The sequence below is a fragment of the Xyrauchen texanus genome, chromosome 39 (genome assembly GCF_025860055.1).
Source record: "Xyrauchen texanus isolate HMW12.3.18 chromosome 39, RBS_HiC_50CHRs, whole genome shotgun sequence".
Lineage (NCBI taxonomy): Eukaryota > Metazoa > Chordata > Actinopteri > Cypriniformes > Catostomidae > Xyrauchen > Xyrauchen texanus.
In genome coordinates, this window is record NC_068314.1 from 25586540 (window position 1) to 25613195 (window position 26656).

Genomic DNA, 26656 nt, shown 5'->3' on the forward strand with positions numbered 1-26656 from the left:
GCTCAGGGTATAAGAAACTGGGAGGTATAGAATAGGAAGAGATGGAGAATGAAAATTAGGTGAAACCACTGAAGAGTCAGTGGTGGTTGCGGCCGCATAGAAATACCGCTGGGGGTATCGATATGCCCGAACGCGGGGGCCAACCAGACCAACCTTAAGTCTCCCTCCAGGCTTAGTGTGTTCGATGGATGGATCGAAAGTGTGAACCCCGGGGGAGGGAGCCTGGTGGCCACTCGAGCAGGTGTGCCGAACCTGCGATTGAACTGGGGCTTACTGCATTCGACTGGAAGAGTGCACCGAGCTTTGAATGGGAGAGCCCACTATACAAATAAACATGAATAGCTCACTCAGCATTCGAAATGGGAGAACCCTCACTTCGGTTTGAATGGGAGAGCCCTTGAGTGCTTTAGGCGGGCCCGTCCTCCATTGTGATTCGATGATCTGAGTCACTGCCTGGGTCTATTCCTGGGCAGTGGGTGGGCAGAATGCCGGAAAACTTGATGCCATGTAGAGGTAAGCAGCTGTTTATGGTCCTCCCGAACCTTGTTTATAAAACTACATATAACAGGGCTCAAACTAACTATTTGTCACACCTTCCAAAGGTGAGTGAATTGAGAAATTTACCAGCAAGAAATATTTCTTCAAAGCATATTTTGCATTATTTTTTATATTGCTGTTTTATGAATCATGTATTCTTTCAGCACAGGTCATTGTGTCACATGCTGCATGTTATACAAGTTAACTTAGTGATTCAGCACCAGTTTAGCCTTATGTTTTTATACGTTTTCATTGCCCGTTGGGCCTGCATTCATTTTCAAGGTTTTCTTTCGGCCCCCTTTCAAGGCCGGGCCCCAGTGCTGCTGCACACCCTGCACTGCCTATAGTTATTCTACTGTGCCAGTTTTTAAGACTCCTCTCCATCATTTAATCGTTATTTGATGAAGCACTGCTGCCATGAATAATAGAAAATGTACACAAACATCTCTTTTAAATTCAGTTCCCGCCTGTTTAACTCGGGCAATGTCATATGCGACGGGCAAACAGAACAGAGTTTCGTGATCAAAGTGCAATCTATAATGAGCCTAATGTACATAGAAAGCATGTTTATGTGGAAAGCAATGACTTCATTTAAAAACTCAAGACACACTGCTATTTCTGCTCTGATTGTGCCTACTTAAGATTAAGGGTGATTGTGAATAAGACTCAGACTTTTATGAAAAAATGGCACAAATTTTGGGGAATATGCTTGTTAATGTTGAAGTTCCTAATGAAGTAACCGACTGACTAAAAGCAGTTTCACTTTACTCACGATAGCCAATTTGCAGCTTACAAAGTGTTATTTTTTAACCCTGATAGACATTGTCCATGTGAAGTTAGTTTTATTGACATCAGGCATTTTAATATTTCTTACCTTGAAGAAATAATGCTTAACACCCAAGCAGCCATAAAGTCAACAGATGTACCTCTGCTTACACACACACACAGGTATTGGAGCGGTGATTACCTGTAGCTTACAGTAACATGGTGTAAATGAGTTTAGCCTCAGCAGCAGGGCTGTTTCTAACACTCCTCTCCATCATTTAATGGGCTGGCCATTTGTCCACTAAGAAATTATGCACTAGACTCAGTCTGGAGGTGTCATTACCCTGCACTCATGCTGGGCACAGATGGTACCAGTGCAGGATGGTTTAATGTCCACCTGTCTGATGCCTTTGCAAAGATCTGCCTCACTGGCCTCTCTTGATTTCAGCAACCCAGCAAACTCACATACTTGTGCTGCCGCAGGATGTAAAGCATTAAATCCCAGTGAAAGACACTTTGCGGTAGGTAAACTTATTATTACTCTCCATTAGTCTCACCTTAAGTCATAGTCAAAAGCAATGAGATACAGTGCAAAGAAATACACCATTCTGTGTCACAATGTTTTTGATTTGAGCCAGTACCTTGCCCATAAAACAGATATACAGAGGCTCTGTTTATTGTTGTCAGATAAATGTGCTCTGTAAATGTGCTCTGGGGTCTGATTTATCTCTTAGCTACTGTGAGATAAATAAAAAAAACTGTTATGGGCATGGAGGGCCAATTATTTTTATGAAAATACTAAAATGTAGCAACACATAAAAAAATGGTCTGCACTTATATAGCGCCTTTTTAACCTTAATGGTATTCAAAGCGCTTTACACTGTGACACATTCACCCATTCATACACACATTCATACACCAATGGTGGCTGAGCTGCCATGCAAGGCGCTAACCTGCCACTGGGAGCAACTTGGGGTTCAGTGTCTTGCCGAAGGACACTTCAGCACATGGAGTCGTGTGGGCCGGGATTCTAACCACCAATCCTGCGATTAGTGGCCTACCCGCTTTACCAACTCAGCCACAGCCGTTAAACAAGTGCTTTTTAACACATGTAAAAGTAAATAAAATACTAATGTTCCAGAGATCATGAATGACTGGAAAGGTCATGGAAAAGTCGTGGACATTTATAGGCAGTATTCTTCATTTTTTTTGGTTGAAAAGACGCTGAAAAAAATAGCTCCAGCGGTTAAAAATGTTGTCAGGCTTTCAAGGTCATTTTTTATAGCTTTTTAATAGGTACTTTTTAAATCTGTTCGTTAATGTGGTAGAGTACCACAAGTTTTCATATTATGTGTCAGCTTGTTTTTTGAACAGTTCAAAACCAGGACAAAAATAATACATCTGAGGGTTGTCTGGGCTAGAATTGGATCAGTGAACTATAGCATGGATTTAAAAGCTTTCAGTATAGGCTCATAGGATATAGCCATAAAGAGCCCATTCCTCATGACAAGCCATTCCCCTCTTCATGGAAATTCATGCTCTTCAATAATGACTAGAAATGAATGGCTGCTAGACAACTGCATGCTGAAAGAACACCACGGGGAGTAATGATTCACACTAACTGAACAAGTGTGTGAATCTTACCCATCCAGGCTCTGACAATGGCCTTAGAAAACCATAAATGAGGAAAGTAGGAAATTGTAAAATAGACAATAAGACATTTAAAGCAGTTAGCATAGGTTAAATATATAGTCCTGAGAGACTTTTCATCGTGTTTTGTGGTTTCAGGTTCTCCTGTGAGTACTGATATTTCATCGAGTCAGTCTACGATGAGTGTAGGGGTAATGGATACAGAGTGAGCTGTCAAGAAGAGCCGTAAACATTTTTTTTTTTGTAATCCTATCAGCAGGATGTTGGGGTGGATGTTTTAATGGGAGATTAGAACTAAGCATAAATTCGCCAAATATTTTCAATTAATGAATGCCTACTGCTCAAACATGACTGCACATTGTTGGCAATCATGTCCACTGCCTGCTTAAGGGGTGTTGACACTAGGTTTGAATATGGCCAGACACCACAATGAACAAGGATATGATGTCATTGGAGAGGGCTTCTGGTTTTAATAAATAATAAATCACAAATAACAAATAATATTATATTTAAAATGTACCGTCTGCTCACTTTCCTGCAGCTTTAAAATACATATTTTTTAAATTGTGTATAAGAAATCAAGAATGGAAATGCTTACTTTTGCAAATAAACTCTTAAAATTGTATTGTGCTCGACAGAGGTGAATTTTCTAGAGATTTTCATTAGTTATAATGTGCATTAAGGTGATGGAAACAGTTTGTTCACAAAACAATGACGTGTTTTGACCATTTGTGTGCGTTATGAGTGTGCAATAGCTTGACTGGCCCAACAAAAGGCCCGACCTTGACACATAATCCTTCAAACATACCCTTTGTCATACAGAAGTGTTTAACCCACAGTTGGTCATTAAAGTGATTTGTCACTATCCATCAGAACAGTTTTGAGAGCGGGCGCTCCCAGATATGCAGAGGCTGGTGGCATATGGGCATCACAGGTATTTCAACTCTCATTAAATCATAGATAACACTTATTCTGCAGCATCTCCAACAGCATTTAATAAAACCTGATACAATTGCTCCAAGCATTCAAATGAAACTCTCCCTGAAGCAAGGAGGTAATTTGGCATGCTCCATGATAACAAGGCGTCTCTCTCATCTCGCATTTCATGCACTGAATTTGTGCTACCGACATTTGGGACTTCCGGTAGTGTGAACAATGGAGTCTAACTCGGTCTCACCGAGAAAAGAGATGAAAACGCCGAGAAAAGAGATGCTCTGAACCGGGATGAGCTTCCTCTTTTCCCAGTTGACCTGAAGCCCTAGACGGCTGAGGTGCCTGAGTACCGCAGTGTGAACACGAACCATCCACAAACGCTGCCTCAGTGTGATCACGGCCCAGACACACAAGAAAGCATCTGTGACCATTCAAGAAAATCCCCTAGTGTCACTTCACTCGACCCAACTTCGAAGTGAGCCACAGAGGGGGAACTACGCACACTTCACGTCTGACTTGATTACCTCTAAGGAAATAAACGCCGCTGCACTCATCGATGGTCTTCACCAGGGGTGCTACGTACAGTCTTAAATTCTGTACGTAACTCCTGTTGGAGTTTTGCTGTTGGCCCCTTGCCAGTTTCAGCAGAGAGCTCCCTGCTTGTTTGCAAGTTCATGCAATCATCTTTCTTCCAATATGATTTTATTCTACTCATCTCTGGATTTACGGCATTTGAATTCCTCAGCCCACCTGTCAGATGGAGTTTATAACTATTGTGCTGCTCTTGGAATTGCGCGTTGCCCCCGGTATGTCCATCAAGGGTCACGCTGACATCCATGCGATTACCAGTTTATTCCTCAGACAACCACCACATTCTGGCCATCTGGTCTTCACGCCGTTGCACTCCGACTGGTGAAAGCAGATGTTGCCACTAAGATGGCCCTCATTAATGCACGTTCAATATCAACAAGTCTTTTATTCTGAGTGACTTATTTATATCACAATAATTTTACTTTTTATTCATCACTGAGTCCTGGCTGAATCCTGGTGAACAAATGGCCCTGGGGGATCTAACACTGCCAGGATGTGACTTTTTATATTCCCCACAGACTTTATGGCGAGGAGTTGGCATTGCCACTGTTTTTAGAAACACTTGTAAATGCAGGACAGTGCCTATGGTCATGCAGTTTTAAGGTCCAAATATTAAAGACTGACATCTTGGGTCCTGCTTTCTGTGCTCTTGTGTACGGACCTCCCAGATTTAATAAGGACTTCATCCAACAATTTTCAGAATTTCTCTCTGGACTGGTGTCTCGTGGTGACAGAGTCCTGATTCTTGGGGATTTTAATATTCATGTATGCTGTCCATCAAAACTTCTGGTAAATGAATTTATCTCTTTATATTTTGTACGACATGCCACTGGTCTTACACACAATATGGCTCATAAATAAGATCTTGCTTATGGTCTTTCTGTATCCAACTTAAAGGCCTTATATATTGGCATTATTCAATAATATTTTAGTCTCTACTTGTCCTCTGCCTACTTTTTCTTAGCCCTTACGTCACTCCCAGTCCATTCACTCGTCTACTGCCAACCTTTTTTCAGGATTCTATCTCACTAATTTCACAGATGATGTCTTAGCTGGCTGGACTCGACACTGAATCATTGGTTGAAACTTTTAATAAATCTTGTATTTTAACACTTGATAATGTCACTCTGCTTAAGCCAAGGAGAGCTAAGTGCGTTTCACAGCCTTGTCTAAATGACGTCACCCACACTCTCATAAAAGAGTGCAGAAAAGCTGAGCTCAATTGGAAAAGAGACAAGATTCAGTTCTCTTATGACATTTTAAGTAGAATTTAAGTAACTTTCAGAGAGCTGAAAAGAAGCAAAAGCTACGTTTTTCTTTACATTAACCTCTGATAATGCAAATCAACCATAAGTATTGTTCAAAACAATTGATTCTGTTTGAAACCAACAAAAAAATGCTTTTTTGGATGCCACCCAAGAGACCTTGTCTAGAATGTATGGTTGGCATCCAGGTAATGGCCCTCCAGTGGTTTACATCCTATCTAAAAGAAAGGATGTTCTCTGTAAATATAGGTAATTTTTGGCTCATTTACAGTGTGGTGTACCTCAAGGGTTGATCTTAGGACCCTTGTTATATTCCCTGTATATGCTTCCCATGAGCTCTGTTTTTCAGAAGTAAAGCATATCTTATCACTGTTATGCTGACGATTCCTAATATTATTTCCCAGTGGTGTAGACAAGAATTATTCATCTGAGAATGCCCTAAATTGCTTCAGAGATATTAAACATTGGCTGGCAAACAATTTCTTTCAATTAAATGAAAGCAAAACCGAAGTTCTGATTTTAGGTTGCACCATGACCTCCTTAACATGCCTGGTTGCCCAGTTAGGTCCTGTTCAGATTTTTTGTCTACAAGGTACTATCTAGTCTCGCGCCCCAATACATCAGTGACCTTCTACACCCTTACTACCTTACCAGAGAGCTCAGGTCTTCTGATCAACTTTTATTAAGTGTTCCTCATTGCTGTTATTGATCTAAGTGTGACTGTGTCACACTTACATCTTTATTTTATTATGTTTTATATTTAACTTTAAATCAATCTCTTTTTATATCACTCTGTAATTTTGCTTGTTTGATCTGTAAAGCATCTTCTATTGTTTTTAAATGTGCTCTATATATAAAGGATGGCTTGACTTGACTCAAGATAATGTGCATGATGTAGTGGATGGAAAGGCTCAATGATTCGTATTTTCTTTAGTCTAATTTTTAGAAATGCACTTAAAAAAATCTGAAACATTTAGATGGAAACCGAGCTAGTCTGTGATGTTTTTATCTTCTATTGATCACACATATTCTCCTCATACATATTCACAGTTTAGAGTTCATCATACTTGAACTTTTGTATGCAGCGGAATGTGAAATTGCTTTGCATGAACTTGTGTTTCCGGTCTCTAATGTTCAAATGCATTTGAATGGGAGTGAATGGAGTGCGAAGTGTAGTGTGACCGCCCCTTTAGGCCTGTTTATATTTCAATTGTTCATTCTTGCATAACCCTGAAGCCTGAACCCTGAGTTTGGAAAAAAAAATTAAAATGCAAAGATATTGAGGAAGGGGAAACTTTTATCTTCTGTAATTTTCTCTCTAACACTTGTGCCATCCAAAATTTGCATTGTCTCACAATTTTTCGCTTATGTTTATTCAAATTAATTCACCATAAATAGTTGTTAGTTCTTAGAATGGTATATCAGAATTGCAAAATATCAAGAATTGTATTTAACCTAACCCAGATCCCAACGTAAAATTATCAATAAACGCTCTTTGGGGCTACAGCAAAATGTGTCTTGCTTTCTCAGGGAAGCTGGCTATTGTAAACACATCAAAGCATGATATATATAAAAAACAATATACCGTTAAAATTTTCGACAAAAGTTTATGCTGTCAGGAACTGACTTTATACATACATCCTCTAAAATTTGCCAATTGGTTAAGTTTTTTTTTAATTTTTTTTTTACATTGTGTGACCTAAGTGTCTAAATAATTATTAGGGCCACTGTATATTTGGAAAACCATGGTATGTATGAAAAATAAAAAATATTAAGAAAATAGATATGTACAAGAAGTTTTCTTCTTACCCTCTTCTTGTTTGTACACTTTCGCTCCAGTCAGCATGGTGCACTCTCTTCTGGATGCCCTCGCATGAGCTCTGGTGTAATTGTAGTGATGTGAAAGCGGGCGGGTGGACAGCTGTCAGGGGAAGATAAAGAGGGTTTCCTCTGGTGTTGGGGAAAGGGGAGCATCTGATGGAGGGCCTTTCTGCAGCAACCCCACTGGCTGAATTACCTGGCCGCTTTATAATTGTGTGAGATGTGCGCTTCCAACAGCTCAGTCATTACTCAAACGGCCCTGCCTGGCCCAGCAAGGGAGCTACCTGCCTCCATTTCTCCTATCCCCTCCTTCTTTCTCTTTTCCTGTCCTCCACTTCAGTCCACCACTGTTCCCTTGTTTTTCCCTTTCTTGGGGTTGATGTGTAGCTGTGAGCTTAGCCCACTCTGAGAGGGGGAAACCATTACCACGCTTCAATCCCCACTGAATCACCCCACCTCTCCTCAGGGTGCTCTCCATTGTTATGGTGTCCCATTAGTAGCTTTTTACGCAATCTGATCTTTTCTTATTTTATCCTCTTTTTGTCATAGTGGGGTCCACTTTACTGCAGTGCATGTCACATTGCCCCCCATATACTGTAAAGTGAGTTTGTGTGTGTGTTGAAGAACAGGGTGCATTGTAATTGCTGTGATGACTTCATAATTGCTCTGTCTCATGGCCCTTTATTATCTAGCCCAGAGAACGAGTCTTACCTACTCAGTCATAACAGTACCATAGGCGTCCACATTTTCCCCCCAAACCAAACCACGGCAGCCTTTCTCTGCTCCACATAAAGGCCTTTGTATACATCCAGCCAGGGTAAAGGCTTGTCATTTAGATACGATAAGCAACATGCTTCAAGGGCAATTTGCAATGTGGAGAAAAAAAGGAAGAATACATGGTAATTACATGGAAAGCCTGGCAGTGTGAAACTGTGGAAGAGCCTATAATATTCTCTTTAGAGGCTTTTTACAAGGGCCATTTGCTCTAATGCTGTTTTAACTAATGACTCTGAAAGTTAATCTAATTAAGGAGCAGAGGTTTCAGGTCTGTGAATTTGATCAGATTGGATTGCTTGTTTACCCTCATGGGTATAATGATATTCAGTAAAAATGTACTGGTTGTATACATTAATATTAGTTTACACAATAAATGACATAAACAAACTAATGAACTGCTAATATAACAGCATTTATTAATCTTTGTTAATGTTAATGTCTACATATATTAACACATTTTTAAGTAACAATCTGACATAGGTCTCCTGGACGAACTGAAGCACAGTAGGTGAGTTTATACTACACCCAACGTCATTTTAAATTAGTTCATTTAGGGAGATGTCACGTGTTTAAAGTGCTGTTCCAGCCACAAGTAAAGCCAATAATGTATTCTCTCTGTGGACTGCCACTTTTAGTTCTGTGTCGCTACATTGCTTTACTAAACTCTGTATAAACAAGAAGTTTATACAAAGTAACTTACATTTTAGACACAATAGGAGCAGCTATTTTGTTTATTTTTGTTCCGCCAATGAATGTCGTTTCTAAAGTTGCCAAAGCAGGATCAACTGATGTAGGCGTGCAACGCAGCAAGCATGGGCAAGCAGAGCGAAACAAACAGTGAACCCTCCCAATGCTGTTAATCAAAATATCAGCACTCTTGGAACATTACTTGTCTAATTAAATTAGATACTGGAACTAATGTTGCAATAAAATAAATAAATGCATTGCTTATTATTGTTTGTGAAATCACTGTTTCCTGCATTTATAAAATCCAAGACTTGTCTCTTGTCTTGTCTCTCCCTTCTTCTTTATGCCATGTACACACTGTGTGTTCTTCTCTCTCAGTGTTGAACTCATAAATATGTACTTGTCACTGATTTGTTTGTATCTCTGGTACACATCACTGAATAGTGTATTTCTCTGATGCATATCACTGATATGCGTGTACCTCAGATGCTGCCGACCAAACTGAAATATGTGAGCCTTTATTATATGTCAAAGTTATGGGAGTATCTTGGTTATGTGTCACTGTAATATTTGTGCTGCTGATACTGTATGTGCCACTGATATATACTTGTGTGTGTTTCTGTATTCACAGAGGGAGGAAAGTGTGAGGTCATCGCTGCACACAGATGCTGCAATAAGAACCGCATTGAGGAGCGCTCCCAAACAGTCAAGTGCTCATGTTTACCAGGAAAAGTGGCTGGCACAACACGAAACAAACCCTCCTGTGTAGATGGTATGAATCCAGATTTGACTTACACATGGTTAACTGCATCATCACAACATATATATCATCTTTTGTGTCATTGATGAGTGAAATTATGTTTAGAAGGAATTTGTTTATGATTGGCTGTAAAATTTGTTTGTACAAAAAAATATATATATATTTTATGTAATTTATGTTCGTACACATCAGGCAGAAATTATGTGTGTGAACCTTTTCTGCATGCATAAGTAAAACGTCCTGGTTACTTTCGTAACCTCCATTCCCTGATGGAGGGAACAAGACGTTGTGTCAATGTAGTGACACTAGGAGTTGCTCTTGGTAGCCCCAAACACCTCTGAACTTTGAGAAAAGGCCTATGGGAATTGGCAAATGGAATTTGTATGCCACTCCCCCAGATATATGTGTAGAAAAGGAGCTGGCTAGCAACCACTCATTCAGGTTTTGTGCTGAGGAGCCGAGACAATGTCCCGGCCATTTCAGCGGGTAGTTCAGTGTTGTGGCAGCAGGGACAAATCAGGGAATGGATGTTATGAAAGTAACCAGGACGTTCCCTATCTGTCGATGTAGTGACACTAGGGGTTCCTAAACGAAAAGCCACGACTAGCTGAACTGTTACGTGGACTGGCGGCACGAGACAGGCAAGCCTCTGCGTGTCTCGCAACCAATCATGTAACCTCGAAGGAAAGCTGCGACCGCAACATTGCTATGGTCATGAACACCGTCTCCACGTGGACAGCGGCCAAGCACGTGAGACAGCATTCGTGGCCATCAGAAGCGGAGAGGTAACGACAGCAATAAGGAAATACACACAAACTGAAAGGCATCTTTAAAAAGACTCTCCGTCAGTGAAATATACTCTTTTATTAGGAAGATTATACTCTTTTAGCTGCTGAGGCACCCAAGGGTGTTCTCTGCACTCCACTGGTGCACGAGGAGGGGAAACCACTGTAAAGCACCGAAAATCCAACAGCTTTACTCTCAGAGATGAATGGAATGGCATAGGAATTCAGCTCGCTGAACACAACCGCTCGTCTCTGAAGAAAAAATCGGAATAAGTAGTTGCGAGCCAGCTCCTTTTATACCCGTATGTACGGGGAGTGGCATGCAAATTCCTCTCTACAATTCCCATTGGTATTTTCTCAAAGATCAGAGGTTTTTGGGGCTCCCAAGAGCGACCCATAGTGTCACTACATCGACACAACATCGAGTGAGTGACAGATAGGTAACACATTATGTAGGCTGCACAATTAATAGTGAATGAGACCCATTGTCTCAAATTGCTTTTTCTCACACCAATGATACAAAAGCTCAGTGTTTAAATCAAATGTGGGTTTTTCTTAGAGAACCTATGGCAGGTGTAAATAGTGCTCTGTCAGATTTCCATTATGAGCCAGTCAACAGTGCAAAATCAAATGCCCGTTTTAAATTTGGACAAGCATAATTTGGCATAACAGACTTTCAAAGCATTCCTCAGATGACATTTTGCTTCAGCTGTCACCTTGATGTGATTTTAGAGGATTTATTCAAATTTTATGCAAATGCCAAGGGGACAACATGACCTCTCTGTTAAATATAGATAACCCTCTGCGAACACTGAAATAAATATTGACTAAAAATGTCTGTAAATATATTTTATATTTATTTGAATCACGATTAGAGTTTAATCTGTAAGCCTGAGGCACAAAATGTGGATGCAACATTTAAGACACATTTTTGATGTTTATTTTATTAATTTTTTTCAATCTAAATGTATTTTTCAGTTTTATTTGACAATAACATAGTTTTCAGATTAAATCCATTCAGAAATATGATAGACTTCATCACAATATGTAAAACACATAGGCCTATAATATGCATGCTCCTGTGTGGTTCTCACTGATATTTGTTTTTTTTTAATGTAATTTCCCATGTTATGTCAGGCCCAACAAGACTTGAAAGAACATCCTTATTAATAAGTCAAATGCTGGCCTTATTCACCAAATACTTATATACAGCTGTTTATACTGCATTTACACACAGAGAGATAAAATAACCAATCTTTATACACAATTTCGTGCAGCAGAGAGTTCAGAAGTACAGAAAATCTATCCAGAACTGCCTGTGCTAAAAACCTTTTGTAATAATATATGTATAGAATTAACAAATCATTAACTAATTAATTCATTAACCCTAAAAAGTGCAAAACTAAAGGTACCTCTGAACATTAATTAATTGCTATTTTTAACACATTAGAGCCCATAATACATTTATATATTGTTTTCTAAAATATTGCTTTCAATTCAAACAGAAATCATGAATGATGTAGAACAGCTTCCTTAATGTCAGCTGCCTTCACAAATGCAGTCATGTTACTTTTAGATAATGATCCCAACCTATCAAACTATTTTAACATGGCAAAATTTAAACTTACCTTAGCCAATGATCACAATGAACTTTTATTGTATGGAGAAGTGGACATTTTGCTAGTTATAAAATAAAAAATAAAAATATATATATTTGGATGTACTCCAAATCAGACATCAGAGGGGACATTCAGTTGGTATAGGCATGATGCCTCTGAGTCTTCTGCCATTTCCTCTGTTCTGCACACACACACACACACACACACACACACACACACACACACACACACACACACACACACACACACACACACACACACACACACACACACACACACACACACACACACTCACACACACACACACACACACACACATGTTGTGTTTCCATGTTTTATGGGGACTTTCCATAGACATAATGGTTTTTATACTGTACAAACTTTATATTCTATCCCCTAAACCTAACCCTACCCCTAAACCTAACCCTCACAGAAAACATTCTGCATTTTTACATTTTCAAAAACATAATTTAGTATGATTTATAAGCTGTTTTCCTCATGGGGACCGACAAAATGTCCCCACAAGGTCAAAAATTTCTGGTTTTACTATCCTTATGGGGACATTTGGTCCCCACAAAGTGATAAATACACGCTCACACATACACACACACACACACACACACACACACACACACACACACACACACACACACATTCTTTCCACTAACCAGCGCTGATGTAGAATGAGGCCTTCTGTTTTGCTAGAGGCTGTAATGCAGAGCATGACAGGTTGTCATGGTGCATTTGAAAGAAACCCTGTGGAACACACACTCACAAGATTGCTTCAAAAGTGTAAAATGACTTCATAAGCATAGTGGATAAACACTCCTGCTTAAAAAAAACCCAATGATCACAAGATTAAGTGTGTATGTCTCTACAAAAATATGGCATAAGATTGCAAAGCTTCATGCCCAGAACAAATCAGGAGAGCTGACACACATCACCATGAAAATCCAGCAAGGGCAATGTGGGATGCAATCATTGTAATTACCGTTATGTGTAACTTCATAATTACTGCATCTCCTGCATTTGCATATTCTGTCTGTTTGTTTGCAATTAAACTCTGCCCCAGTTTTGAAGATGAATTGCATATCTATGGTGTCATTCGCTTCTCACCTTAATGACGATGTTTTAACAACATTCAGAGCTCATCTAGGGCAGAGGCAGTATTGTGACTGCTAGGCTTCCAAAGAAAGTCTGTAATAATGAACATCAGTGGCACCCTGCATGGACGGAACTGTCAGAATCCATAAGCACACACTTCTCCGATCACCGGTTCAGCAGAACTCTGAAACTCATTTTTATACAATGAGCTCTAAGTCTGTTTTGCATTTTTCTTATATAATGCAGAATGTGTCATTACAAAATTGGTTGCATAACAATTTTAATGAATATGTGACATAATCAATATGGTGGGCATAGACTCCACAAGTTTGCAAAAAATCTGATGATTCTTGTTTCCCACGAGGATCTGAGAATTTCAAAAAGTATCTGGCCGTTTTTGCATGTTTAAAGGTCAATGTCTAGTGGGCAGATTTGCTTACCTTTGATTAGTGATCTAGAAATAGTAAAGATTTATACATTTTACATCATGGGCCCTATTTTAAGAGTGCTAAGCCTTAAATGCAAAGTCAGTGGGCAGGGCCACAAAGTTTTTATTTTTTCATGCAAATGTGCACAAAGTTAGGTGCAAGTGGTTTGGCGAAATTGCACGGGCAAAGCGCTAATGGGCTAGGTCAAGTGCAATTTTATTCTGAGTTTTTTTCTCCAGTTATTGCACCATCTGCATCCTATTATATATTACTTTCCCTGTCAAGCAAGGTTCATATAAATGAAGACAGACCATTCATAAGAATTTGATAGTGTAAATTGGCCATATGTAATGAATTCGAAGAACAGAAATATGGACAATATGTTTCTTCATTTGTGCAATAACTACATACTTGCTGCGAACGTTCTTCCTCTTTCCTCGTTCTTTCCTCTCGTTTTATCTGCCATCATTTCAGTGCTATGGTGTTTAGCGGTGAAATACTACAGAGTAACTTTGTGTTTCATCCTGCCTATGGATCGCAATGTATTTTTTTATCGGCCTGTCTCACATGCTGTCTTGACGGTGTTACGGGACACTTGAAACTTGCTACTCTCCCATTGTTCATTGGTTTGCTATGTATATTTGTTTAATGTTTCTCTGTTTAATGTTTATATTTCTGTTCAGTGTTCTTGAGCTTTGGAAAGGCCCTAAATAAACTTTATTATGTTGGCTTGAGAAAGTTATACTATTTAAACTTATTATTATTATTATTATTATATTTTATTCTTATTCTTCTGAGACTAAAACATTTTCAACACTACTCCTCCTAGAGCTTTCATGCTACAAGCATCAAACTCCCCACAGTCCTGGGGACTGCTCTGAAGTTTGTGCCCCCTCTACTGGAGCAATACTGTTTACATAAAAAAATCATATTCATTTACAATGGCTGAGCAAAAATTCACCCTCTACTGGAGCAATTCTGTCTACTAGAGGGTGGAGCTCCAGGACTTTTATTTCCCATCTGTTGAAAATAACAAATACATGCACGCTCCGAGAGTGCTGTTTTGTGTGACACAGATAGTCATACCAAGAACATTCAAGCGATTTTACAACATTCAAGCCCAAGAACACACAAAACGATTCAATTCAGGGCTCGCAAGCTTTTTTGTGTGACACAGAGAGCCCAGACGCATCGTGTCTCTGACAACGGGCGACCCCCGAAGCCAGATGACTTTAGCTTGCGTCTTCACGAAGGTTTGTCAATTGTATGTACTTTAAGGCTTGCCGGTTTGAACTTTCAAGTGATTTTACACCATTCACGCAGTCTCTATTTTATCATCTCACACCAAAACAAATAAGAGAGTAGCCTGTGAGAGACTAAACTGTTGTTGCTGATGTTGCAACACTTCACTTGACAGTGCAGAAAGGATCACAGAAGATCCATCGACAACAGATGGGCTACTAATAGCTAATTGGATGAACGTGCTTCAGGTTCAACATCATCACAAGTTTAATACTGACTGCAGTCTCACAATCTCAATCAATGAATCTCTGAAATCTCTTCCTTTGCAGTGCAGAATGATAATACAACTTTTGTTTTTGACACGGTACAAAAATATAATAAGAATTTACAGTTCTCAAAAGATTAAACTCGTTGAAACAAATGGCACAGAGTGCCTTCAATGTTGTATCATGCGATAAAGAGACAGTAACCATTTTGTCTTTGTCCTGAACATTGACATTCCAAGTAAATAAAAGTACAAATGTGTTAGTTTTAGTATTTTATTTCACTTTTACGCTGTAAAATGTAAAAACAATCACTCAACCTTCATAGTTTCACTGGATCTATTGCTATTTTAATTATCTAAAATACAAAGCACTGACCATTTAAAGTTTGAGACAGTACATCTTGAAAGAGTTATAAACAGTTACAGTTCTACAGTGTTATTATGTGCCTAGATAGTCTTTCAAATAAACTTAGTTTACCCAAACATTTAATTTCTCTCATCATTTACTCACCCTCATTCCATCCCATATGTGTATGACTTTCTTTCATCTGGTGAACACAAATAAATCTTTTTAGAAGAATATCTCAGCCCTGTAGGTCCTTTCAATGCACATGAATGGTGATCAGAACTCAGAAGGTACAAAAAAATCACATAAATGCAGCATTAAAGTAATCCATACTCCAGTGGTTTAATCTATGTCTTCAGAAGTGATGTGATAGGTGTTGGTGAGAAACAGATCAATATTTAATTTGTATTACTATAAATTGTCCTCCCCGCCCAGTAGGGGGCAATATGCTTATGTAAATCACAAATAAACAGAAGAAGAATTTTTAAGACAGAAGAGTGCTTTTGAAAGTGAAAGTGGAGATTTATAGTAAAATATGACGTAATTATTGATCTGTTTCTCACTGCTTCTCATTTACTGGGATGGCATATCAAATATCCTTTTAACATTCACTTATTTTTGCAACACATACAATGAAGTCTTATGACAAAGTGAAAATCTTAGTGAATGCCGTATGTGGTATAATGACACAGAGAGCTTGGTAATTGCATATATTTCATATTTTTGCTGTGATCTTATTTTATTGTTATCATCGAGTTCCAGTCCCGGTTCAAGGTTCAGGCTTTCTCAAGCCAACATCAAAAATTGTTCACAAACTTTATTATTATGCTAACACAAATCTACTGATACACAAATCATGGTTTTAAAAGTGATTGATAGCTCTTAAATCTGTTAGTGGAATCCTAAAACTGCAAAAGCAGGAACAATACATATAGGGCCAGTGTTGGCTCAGCAGTTAAGGCTCTGGGTTACTGACCGAAAGGTCAGGGGTTCAAGCCCCAGCACTGCCAAGATACCACTGTTGGGCCCTTGAGCAAGGCCCTTGACCCTATTTGCTCCAGGTGGTGCTGTTTCATGGCTGAACCTGCGCTCTGACTGCATATGTGAAAATGGCATATGTGAAAACAACTGCATTTCATTGGCTCTGTACCTGCACTCTGCACAATGACAATAAAGTTGAATCTTAATCTTAATGTTCTTCTCAAACAGCGCCACTTCATTAACATACAATATACTCACAGTCTGTGCGCATACACCTACAGACAATGCAAACACTCCCACCCACGCCCACAAGCACTTTGTGTTAGAATTGGGATTTTCACACTTGAAATCGTAAACCCTAGGTCATTCTAAACTCTGGGTAAATGGAATCCTAGGTTATCCTGTTTCATGTTTCACACTGTTCATACTTTACCATGGATTAATATTTAATCCTTGGTATTCATGTTCTGATGTTTCACACTGTACATTCTTAAACCCTGGGTTATTGTTCTTATCTGCATATTTGTGGTGTCAATAACAATGATTGGATGAAAAGAGCTTGCAGCGGACACGTAACTTGTAATTGGAAATGCTCTGCTCTTCTGTGGAAATGTAACACAATTCAGCTACAGCGGGTACGGAAAGTATTCAGACCCCCTTACATTTTTCACTCTTTGTTATATTGCAGCCATTTGCTAAAATCATTTAAGTTCATTTTTTTTCCTCATTATTGTACACACAGCACCCCATATTGACAGAAAAACACAGAATTGTTGACATTTTTGCACATTTATTAAAAAAGAAAAACTGAAATATCACATGGTCCTAAGTATTCAGACCCTTTTTTGAGTATTTAGTAGAAGCACCCTTTTGATCTAATACAGCCATGAGTCTTTTTGGGAAAGATGCAACAAGTTTTTCACATCTGGATTTGGGTATCCTCTCCAGTTCTGTCAGGTTGGATGGTAAACATTGGTGGACAGCCATTTTCAGGTCTCTCCAGAGATGCTCAATTGGGTTTAAGTCAGGGCTCTGGCTGGGCCATTCAAGAACAGTCACAGAGTTGTTGTGAAGCCACTCCTTCGTTATTTTAGCGGTGTGCTTAGGGTCATTGTCTTGTTGGAAGGTGAACCTTCGGCCCAGTCTGAGGTCCAGAGCACTCTGGAGAAGGTTTTCATCCAGGATATCCCTGTACTTGGCCGCATTCATCTTTCCCTCGATTGCAACCAGTCGTCCTGTCCCTGCAGCTGAAAAACACCCCCACAGCATGATGCTGCCACCACCATGCTTCACTGTTGAGACTGTATTGGACAGGTGATGAGCAGTGCCTGGTTTTCTCCACACATACCGCTTAGAATTAAGGCCAAAAGTTCTATCTTGGTCTCATCAGACCAGAGAATCTTGTTTATCACCATCTTGGAGTCCTTCAGGTGTTTTTTAGCAAACTCCATGCAGGCTTTCATGTGTCTTGCACTGAGGAGAGGCTTCCGTCGGGCCACTCTGCCATAAAGCCCCGACTGGTGGATGGCTGCAGTGATGGTTGACTTACTACAACTTTCTCCCATCTCCCGACTGCATCTCTGGAGCTCAGCCACAGTGATCTTTGGGTTCTTCTTTACCTCTCTCACCAAGGCTCTTCTCCCCCGATAGCTCAGTTTGGCCGGACAGCCAGCTCTAGGAAGGGTTCTGGTCATCCCAAACGTCTTCCATTTAAGGATTATGGAGGCCACTGTGCTCTTATGAACCTTAAGGGCAGCAGAATTTTTTTTGTAACCTTGGCCAGATCTGTGCCTTGCCACAATTCTGTCTCTGAGCTCTTAAGGCAGTTCCTTTGACCTCATGATTCTCATTTGCTCTGACATGCACTGTGAGCTGTAAGGTCTTATATAGACAGGTGCGTGGCTTTCCTAATCAAGTCCAATCAGTATAATCAAACACAGCTGGACTCAATTGAAGGTGTAGAACCATCTCAAGGATGATCAGAAGGAATGGACAGCACCTGAGTTAAATATATGAGTGTCACAGCAAAGGGTCTGAATACTTAGGACCATGTGATATTTCAGTTTTTCTTTTTTAATAAATTTGCAAAAATGTCAACAATTCTGTGTTTTTCTGTCAATATGGGGTGCTGTGTGTACAATAATGAGGGAAAAAAATTAACTTAAATGATTTTAGCAAATGGCTGCAATATAACAAAGAGTGAAAAATTTAAGGGGGTCTGAATACTTTCCGTACCCACTGTATGTTTGTCATTTGTCTTCTAAAATATGCCACAAAAAAACAGAATACTGTCTCCTCATGGCAGTTATCGTGCTTGCCACCACTGTTAGACAATTTACCTATTTCCCCCAGAATGAGAACGGTGCATGACAGTTTCAGCGACGGTACAAATTGTATGAATATTTAATAAGGTTAGTACTGAAGCTTTAAATGATTGGTTGTCTGTTGCTTAACAACTTTCGGAAACATTCTAACACTGCATTGTTTTACACTGAATAAATTTGCACCGCAACAGTTAGCTATCCCCGCAAATGCAGGGCTAAACCTGCTTCGGAGAAGGGTTTTATAACCCGGGGTAAAAAGCGGTGCTAACACCCTTTAAAAATTACAAGTGTGAAACGTTGCTTTACCCTGAGTAAAAAGCGGGGTTTTGAATGAAGATAACTTGGGGTTAAGTGCAGTGTGAAAAGTCCTAAATAGCGCTCTCACGAAAATTGGATAAGACATAGTATATTCACTGCGCTGCGCTTGGCGTGCTCACAGAAATAGAACCCCATTACTCTTCTGTATTACATTTTTCAAAATCTTAAACATTCTGTTTGTTTAAATGAAAAAATTAGTTAATTTTCAGTCAGTATCCCACTGTATGTGGTCCAAGTTTTATGTGATTAACCCTAAAGTGAGGCATGTCCATGAATTAACATCCTTGTTGATCCATAGCTTATATTATCCTTATTATATATTATATTATCCTTATTATATATTATATATTATTACTATATTAGATTTTAAAGAAAGGCTAAGGTGAAGATTATGGTTAAGTGTGTTTATATATGAAAGTGAGTGTGATTGAAATCACTGTTCATCATTCATGAACAAATAATTTCTATATAAATTATAAATCCATTCTTTTGTAAATTGTTCCAATTAGTTAAATGAGTTTAAGAATGGTCTTAACCTGTTGATATGCAATTTACCGTCTATAAATGTAACTGTATATTATCTTATATATTAGAGTCTCATAAAAAAATTAGCCTGTCTCCAAAGTCTATTTTTCATAATAGCCAAGCAGTGCAGTCAGGTTTTGTGTTGTCTTGAAGGGTGATTTTACAGAGAAAAAAGCTTGCAGGAACCTCATTTTTTTTTTTAGATCATCTTCAAGTGGCTTTGAGAACATTGTATTTGTGGGTTGTCTTGGCATTTTTATTATTGTATTTTAGATTATAAAAACATGTTCAGCACAAAAGATTTCCATTACTATAAACTTCAGCTTCTCTAACTTACAAAAATAACATATATTCATTCTGAAACTTGGGAAATAAAGCCCAAAGTGTCTTCTTTCAAAAGATAATAAAACTGTGTCCATACTCTAAAGGGTCCAGTAAATACACCCATTTAAGTTCAGGTATGTCATTTTCATGGTTTGTGCTCAAAAAGGGGGTGCGTATCAGCAGGTTAATTGTGCAATTTTCAAAATAATTAATTATGCTAGTGTTTCATGAAAAAACCCACTATGAGTAAATCTACAGTACATAACCTCAATGTTGTTTGTCATATTATATCTGTTCAACACAAAGCAGTGTGTTCTACTAGGAAACAAACATATAGGTCCTGACAACAGACAAGAATAATTCAACTTAAGTAGATAACCAGCAGGCATCAAAACAGTTGAAGTGTATTTTATTTAACAGCAGAATTTATGAGTTGAGAATTTTCTGGATTCATAAATATTCAAAGATTGTGTTTTGCATTTGTTTGTCGACAATTTGTCAGCATAATCGGCCAAACAATGCACTTATCAAAGTGTTCCATTAAGAAGTGTACACACACACACACACACACACACACACACACACACACACACACACACAGAGTCAAGCCCCTTTTGAGCAAAGGCTGAGGATTTTGAGGTCTATTCATTAAAAGTGGAGAGCTTTGACAGGGTCGCAATTGAGAGGCCTCACGCTGCTCTTTGAATGTCTAATCAAGCCACACTTTTACATCTGTGTAAAAAAAAAAACCTCACTAATAGCGCATAACGGCACTCCATTCCTTCCTGAGGTCCACCTTTTCTAACCCTCAGACAGGGACCTGATCCCCGGTTACATGCTAATTACACAACAGGATCATTAGAGTTGCTCAGCTCAACCTCTGACCTTTATTGCAACCATTACCTGTGCCTACGCAAAAAAAGAAAAACACTAAGAGCCCAGAAAAGACCTTATTTAATCAATCAATTCATTAACAGACCGTTTCTCTGTGCAGTTGAAAAAGAGTGGCCATTTGATTGCAGAACAAGACAAAAACAAGATAGGGAACTGGAGCGGATTTACAGATCGAGTTCATTCTTCATTTTGATGACGAGCAGGACAGCAGGGGGAGGGGCCAGAGGGGATCAGCATTATCTGCGGTGATGTATCGATCCAGACCCCAGAGCTGTGAATTAACACCTGCAAGAAAAGCATGGGAATTTAAAGTGTAATTGCTTAGCGCTCTTAATCTCCACTGGAAGTGATCGATTGGCGTTGGGAAAATGTGGTGTGCTGCAGAATCCATCGAGGGGCCTCTTGCATTGTCAAGTATAACATTGTTATCTAAAGAGGCGTTCCGACATCATTTACAGAAAAATGTAGATACTTGCTGGTGCTGTAATTACAGGTTTTGCAAGGCAGCAGTGTATTGATATTCTTCAGATATTCTGGTTTGTGCTTGTGCAAGTATTACATTTAAGCAAATAATTTATCCTGAACTGTTTTTTACAAACATTCTTCAATTTTTTTGTATTGTTTTGGCGATAATTTCAGGCCCAGGTATGCTATCTGTTTTAATGTTTGTTAACTGTTTAATTTTTTTTTTAATGTAATATTTAAGTACATTGATCCTCATGACAATGGTAAAAGTGCTTTGTTGATGCATTTCATTTATGCAAAACCAAAGCCTAAAATGTAAACTTACCTTAAACACTATATTCTTCCTTGCAATAGTAGGGTTCTTGAAGTAAAAATCCCTAAGAGTCAGTTTTGTACTGCACCGTCATTATTGTTTGATTTCTTCATTAGCAGTGCTTCATTGCATTGTTGTTTATTCCCTCAAACAATGCATTTATTACATAGTCTTTAACTTTTTTTTTTTTTCAAAGTTTCTAATATTGCGATTTATTTTGAAGCTGGTTCATGTCTTAGAACTCTTTATTAAACATATTTTTTAAATCCCTATAGAGAAAATGAATGGGAAAATACTTCATTAACTAAGGCTGCTTAAAGGATGATCACAGTTGCACTCTACACTATTTCTTTAAATAAATGCAAATCTAGGGTTCCCATTATTATCTGTATTTTCAGTAACACTTTACATTACAGTGTCCATGTTGCACGTATTATGTTACTATAATTAATGGAAATAAAAGTGTGTAATTCAACACAAAATAATAACACATTAACATTTAGCTCATACACACGGCTCTCTTTTGTGAGTAAAAAGCATTTTATTAAGAAATATAGAAATTGAAAAGTATTTTAATTTAATTAAACATTGACAATGAAACAATATACAGTACATTAGGCAAGCCCTATATCAGTGGTTCCCAACCCTGTTCTTGGAGGCCCCACAAAACTGCAAATTGTTTTATATCGCCCTTATCTGACACATCTAACTCAGGCCTTGGAGTCTCCACTAATGAGCTGATGATTTGAATCAGGTGTGTTTGATTATGGAGATATCCAAAATGTGTAGTGTTGGGGGCCTCCAAGAACAGGGTCAGGAAGCACTGCCCTATAATCATTTGACCAGACATTATCAAACATGTGTGAATTTCTCATTATATTCCCACAATAGCACAGATATCTGTCAGATATAGCATTTTGTCACACTTTTTTCATCTGATGACCCTGTATATGTGTTGGAGTGTCACCTTTGTATCAGCCTTAGTGACAGACAGCATAGTGTGATGTTAATAACAGCCCCTTTGACAGCTTGATTTATTTAAAGCCAGGTGAAGGGCAGCATTGTGATACCTGACAGTGCTGCCAACCTGCATGCTGCTAGGGTCAGAGATCTACAAGCATGCCACATGCCCCAGTTCCTTTCTTCCCGGAAGTGCATGACGAGATCATGGCAGGCACCTTTCACTGCCCGTACCATGGCAGGCACCTTTCACTGCCCGTACCTTTCACTGCCCGGTCTATGGTGCCTCTGGACAGGCCAACTCCACCCTGCATGCCATGGCAAGTGCACCAAGCTAAGGCGCTGAATGAACTGCATATGGGTAGTCCTGACCCAGGATTGATGCAGGAGCTGCTTTCTGCTACTGATCTCTGGTCGAAGGTCATGGCGCGGTCTCTCAGGCAGAAGATGTCCACCCTGGTGGTACAGGAGCACCACCTTTGGCTCGAACTGGTCAAGACAAAGGCTGCTGACAAGGTACGATTACTTGACACACCCATCTCCCAGGTTGGCCTATTCGCAACACCATCAAGGACTTGCCCAGCAGTTCTCGACGGTTAAGAAGCAGATGGAGGCCATCCAACACATCTTGCCCCGGTGCGGCTCAATATCCCGCACTCGTCTGCCCATCAAGTTATTTCCCCTTCAGCAGCAACACTGGCTCTGCCAGAGCCTGCCCCAGTAGTCCGGCTCTGGCGTGGAGCCACCCACAGGAAGCAGACGCCACCCGTCTCACGACCGGCTGCTAAGAACCTGAGGAAGGTTTCAAAGCGCACCTGAGATGGTCGACCCAGGGAGTCAGAGACCCGCTACACAGGAGCTGGTAAGAAGACCACTCCATCCCCCTCTTTTAATTTTGCTACACACCCAAGGGGCTGCGGTACCCACATTTTCGAGAAAAGAGCAGTTTCCTCTACTGCTTACACTCCCCCTACTGCTTCAACTGACGCCTCCTGAAGGCCACGTAATTCCACGTCTTGGTTTTACCTCGACACAGGCCCTTCCTACGGTTTGATTTCAAGAGCCGGGCATACCAGTAAAAGATCATCCCCTTCGGTCTGTCCCTGTCACCTTGTGCCTTCACGAAGGTTGCAGAGGCAGCCCTTGCCCTGCTAAGGGAAGTGGGTATCCGCATCTGCATCCTCAACTATCTGGATGACTGGCTGGTTCTAGCTCACTCGTGGGATTTGTTGTGTGTGCACAGGGACCTAGTGCTCGGGCACCTCAGCCGGCTGGGGCTTCGGGGCAACTAGGAAAAGAGCGAGCTCTCCCCGATTGGTGAATAAAGAATATGTTCAGTTTATGAAAACACTGCCTGGAAGTCTCCATGGCAGTAGCTCAAAGAAGACTGATGACCAGGGGTATTGCTCTGCTCCTCTAATTCCCTTTGTCTTGCCCTCTCCTGGGAGGAAACACTACCCTGCTGTGGCTAGGATGGCAGTAAAGTTGCTGTAGTTGTGATTTTGTGATGGCTGGAAGAACCCAGAAGAGGGCTTGTTGCCAGGGGGAACATAGAAGTATCAAGGCCCAGCCTGCCTTGGGTTGGGAAGGTCATCTGTATAGGGTCTGGCATGGATCCAAACAGATAAAAGTCCCGGAGCGTGAGCACTGACCCGGTGTCCTCTCTTGTGAACTCTCTCTGCTCACCAAGTTTGAGATGGAAAGAGAGAGCAACCCATCTGTCAGATGGGTCAAAAGCTGCTGCTGCAGACATCAGACCATTTGTCTCACTTTGACACTGCTGTGTCCACAGATTTGGAGACCGCCAGTAAATACCGAAAGTTTGTTCTGGACTGTTTTGGAATTTTGTGTGAAAGTAAAACACTTTGTGTTTATTCCAGTTGTGTGGAAACTCAGTTTTCATAGATAAAGCAAAATATATTGTGTGTGTGCTACACTGTAAAAAAGAGGAAGTAAAAATCTTAAAACAAACATCAAAAACAAATTAGAACAGCGCTAACTAATATAAAGGTGAAGTCAGACTATACTTTGTGGTCCATTCACTTTTTTTCAGATGCATTTCAATACAAAAAGGGGAATGCAAGCACATGCAAAGCATTTTTGTCTTTGGCTGTGTAACAAAGTTCAAGTTTGAGGACCTCTGATCTGTGAATTCGTATAACAAGAAGACATTTGACCACTTCATAGATTGACCTCAGCATACAGATAGAATACAAACTTCTTCAAAACTGTATGGTTTGCATGGTTGCACTTTATTTTACAGTATGTGACTTTCAGTATACTTACAGTGTACTTACTCAAGAAAGTACTAAGTAAAACTAGGTCACTACATATGGGTTAAGGTTGGGGTAAGGTTTAGGTTTAGTACCTAGTTATTACTGTAGTTGTTGTAATTATCTAGTATGTAAATGTAGAGCAGTACTGTAAAATAAATTGCTACTGTTTACAAGGAAAAGAGTAAATATATTTTTTTATTATTAGTAGTACATTATGAGTTTGTTATTATTTGTTAATTATCTTAATATTTAATAAAAATAGAAGCCCTAGAGAGTGACATCATATCCTGTAGTCTGTATTAATTTCAGGATCATAAATAATAAATAATTCTAGCATGACTGCAGCTTCACTTATATTTAGAAATGTGCATAGGAGAAAATCATTTTTAATTGGTTTCTTAAAATTCTATATTATTTGAATTTTGACATTGTGTATCATACATTTTAAACAGCGCTCTTTATGCACGGGCACTGTACTTCATGCAAATTTAGATAAATGCATGCCAATGTTTAGTAAATTAATACATTTTCTCTGCAAATTACAAGATTCACATTTCATGCCTGCTGTTAAGCCAGAGTTTTAATCTAAGCTACTGTGCCACCATCATTCTTCTGTTCCATGGAATTGATTTTTTTTTTCTCTTTTTGTGTTTTGCAGGTATTACTTCACTATTTTCAATTTCGAATGGCTTCAACATTTAGACTGTCTGAATATAAATCCTTCACAGACTGGTAATGAAAAAGAGGCTTGTGGGTTCCTCTTGCTCTCTGGGCTCAGGAACATTAAATTTGAGAACAAGCACCCTGTGGCAAAAGTGCAATATCGTCTCTCAAAAGGAATGTGACATGTTGTGTAGAGCAATGTCACTCTACATTTATGATCTTTTTTTCACAGTTCTGCCAAATACGAAGTTTGACTATTTATGTTTCCATGAAACATTACCACATTTTGAATTATGATAAAACTGATACTGCATCCCTTTTTGGTATATTGCAACAACGTACATTTAAAAAATCTTCAAACGTGTATGTCTAAATGCGGGTTGGTAGTATTGTTGCATGATACACCAGTGTCACAGTACTACTGCAGCAACATGACAACTCAGAAAGTCAACGTGTTTCTACCTTGAAATCTCATTCTGCCAAATTTACTGACAAGCGGCACGTTCCATCAGACATCTTTGCATCAATTCAAAAGTGTTTACCGGTACTTTTTCCTGTGGCGCGACTGATAAAACCCACCTTGGAATCAGGAGGTAATCGTGTTCACATAATCAATGACGAGTATGATTCAGAGGTAACGTTTTCCCTCTAAAATCTTGTTTTTTTTCTCCACTGACGCTTAGGTTTAGGATTTGGGTTTGGGGGAAGAGTTAATAAAAATTGTATTCCTTTTACTGTACTACATTATTTAAAACTAAAAACAACATTTTTTACAACTTGCCTTTGTTGCCCTTCTGTGGACATTCTGCCACTGGGGGCAGTGCTTTGAATTTTGGTAAGCACAGACCAAGTTTGGCTGAAAACTGTTGCTAAATAAACAGTGAGATTGGTGTGAGTTTGACCATCTTACTCAAGCTTCAAAATACAAATGTTTTCAGAGTGTTTTTCAAACAGTAGTGCCATAATTAGGGTAATACCTTAATTGCCTTTGTGTACTGATGTAATATTCCCATATAGTAGTGGTAATTTCCTGAACTC

The 26656-nt window shown here is 39.3% G+C and overlaps 1 protein-coding gene across 4 annotated transcripts in view; it reads left to right on the forward strand.

Moving 5' to 3' along the window:
• LOC127633040 (chemokine-like protein TAFA-1) overlaps positions 1-26656 on the forward strand; it is a 588934-nt gene that overhangs the window by 174757 nt on the left and 387521 nt on the right. For all 4 annotated transcript variants that reach the window (XR_007969165.1, XR_007969164.1, XR_007969163.1 and 1 more), the window contains exon 3: positions 9658-9798. Coding sequence is in view for 1 of the 4 variants with exons in the window: in XM_052111904.1 (XP_051967864.1) it covers positions 9658-9798 (141 nt within the window). In the remaining 3 variants the exon portion in view is untranslated. The remainder of the gene's footprint in view (positions 1-9657; positions 9799-26656) is intronic.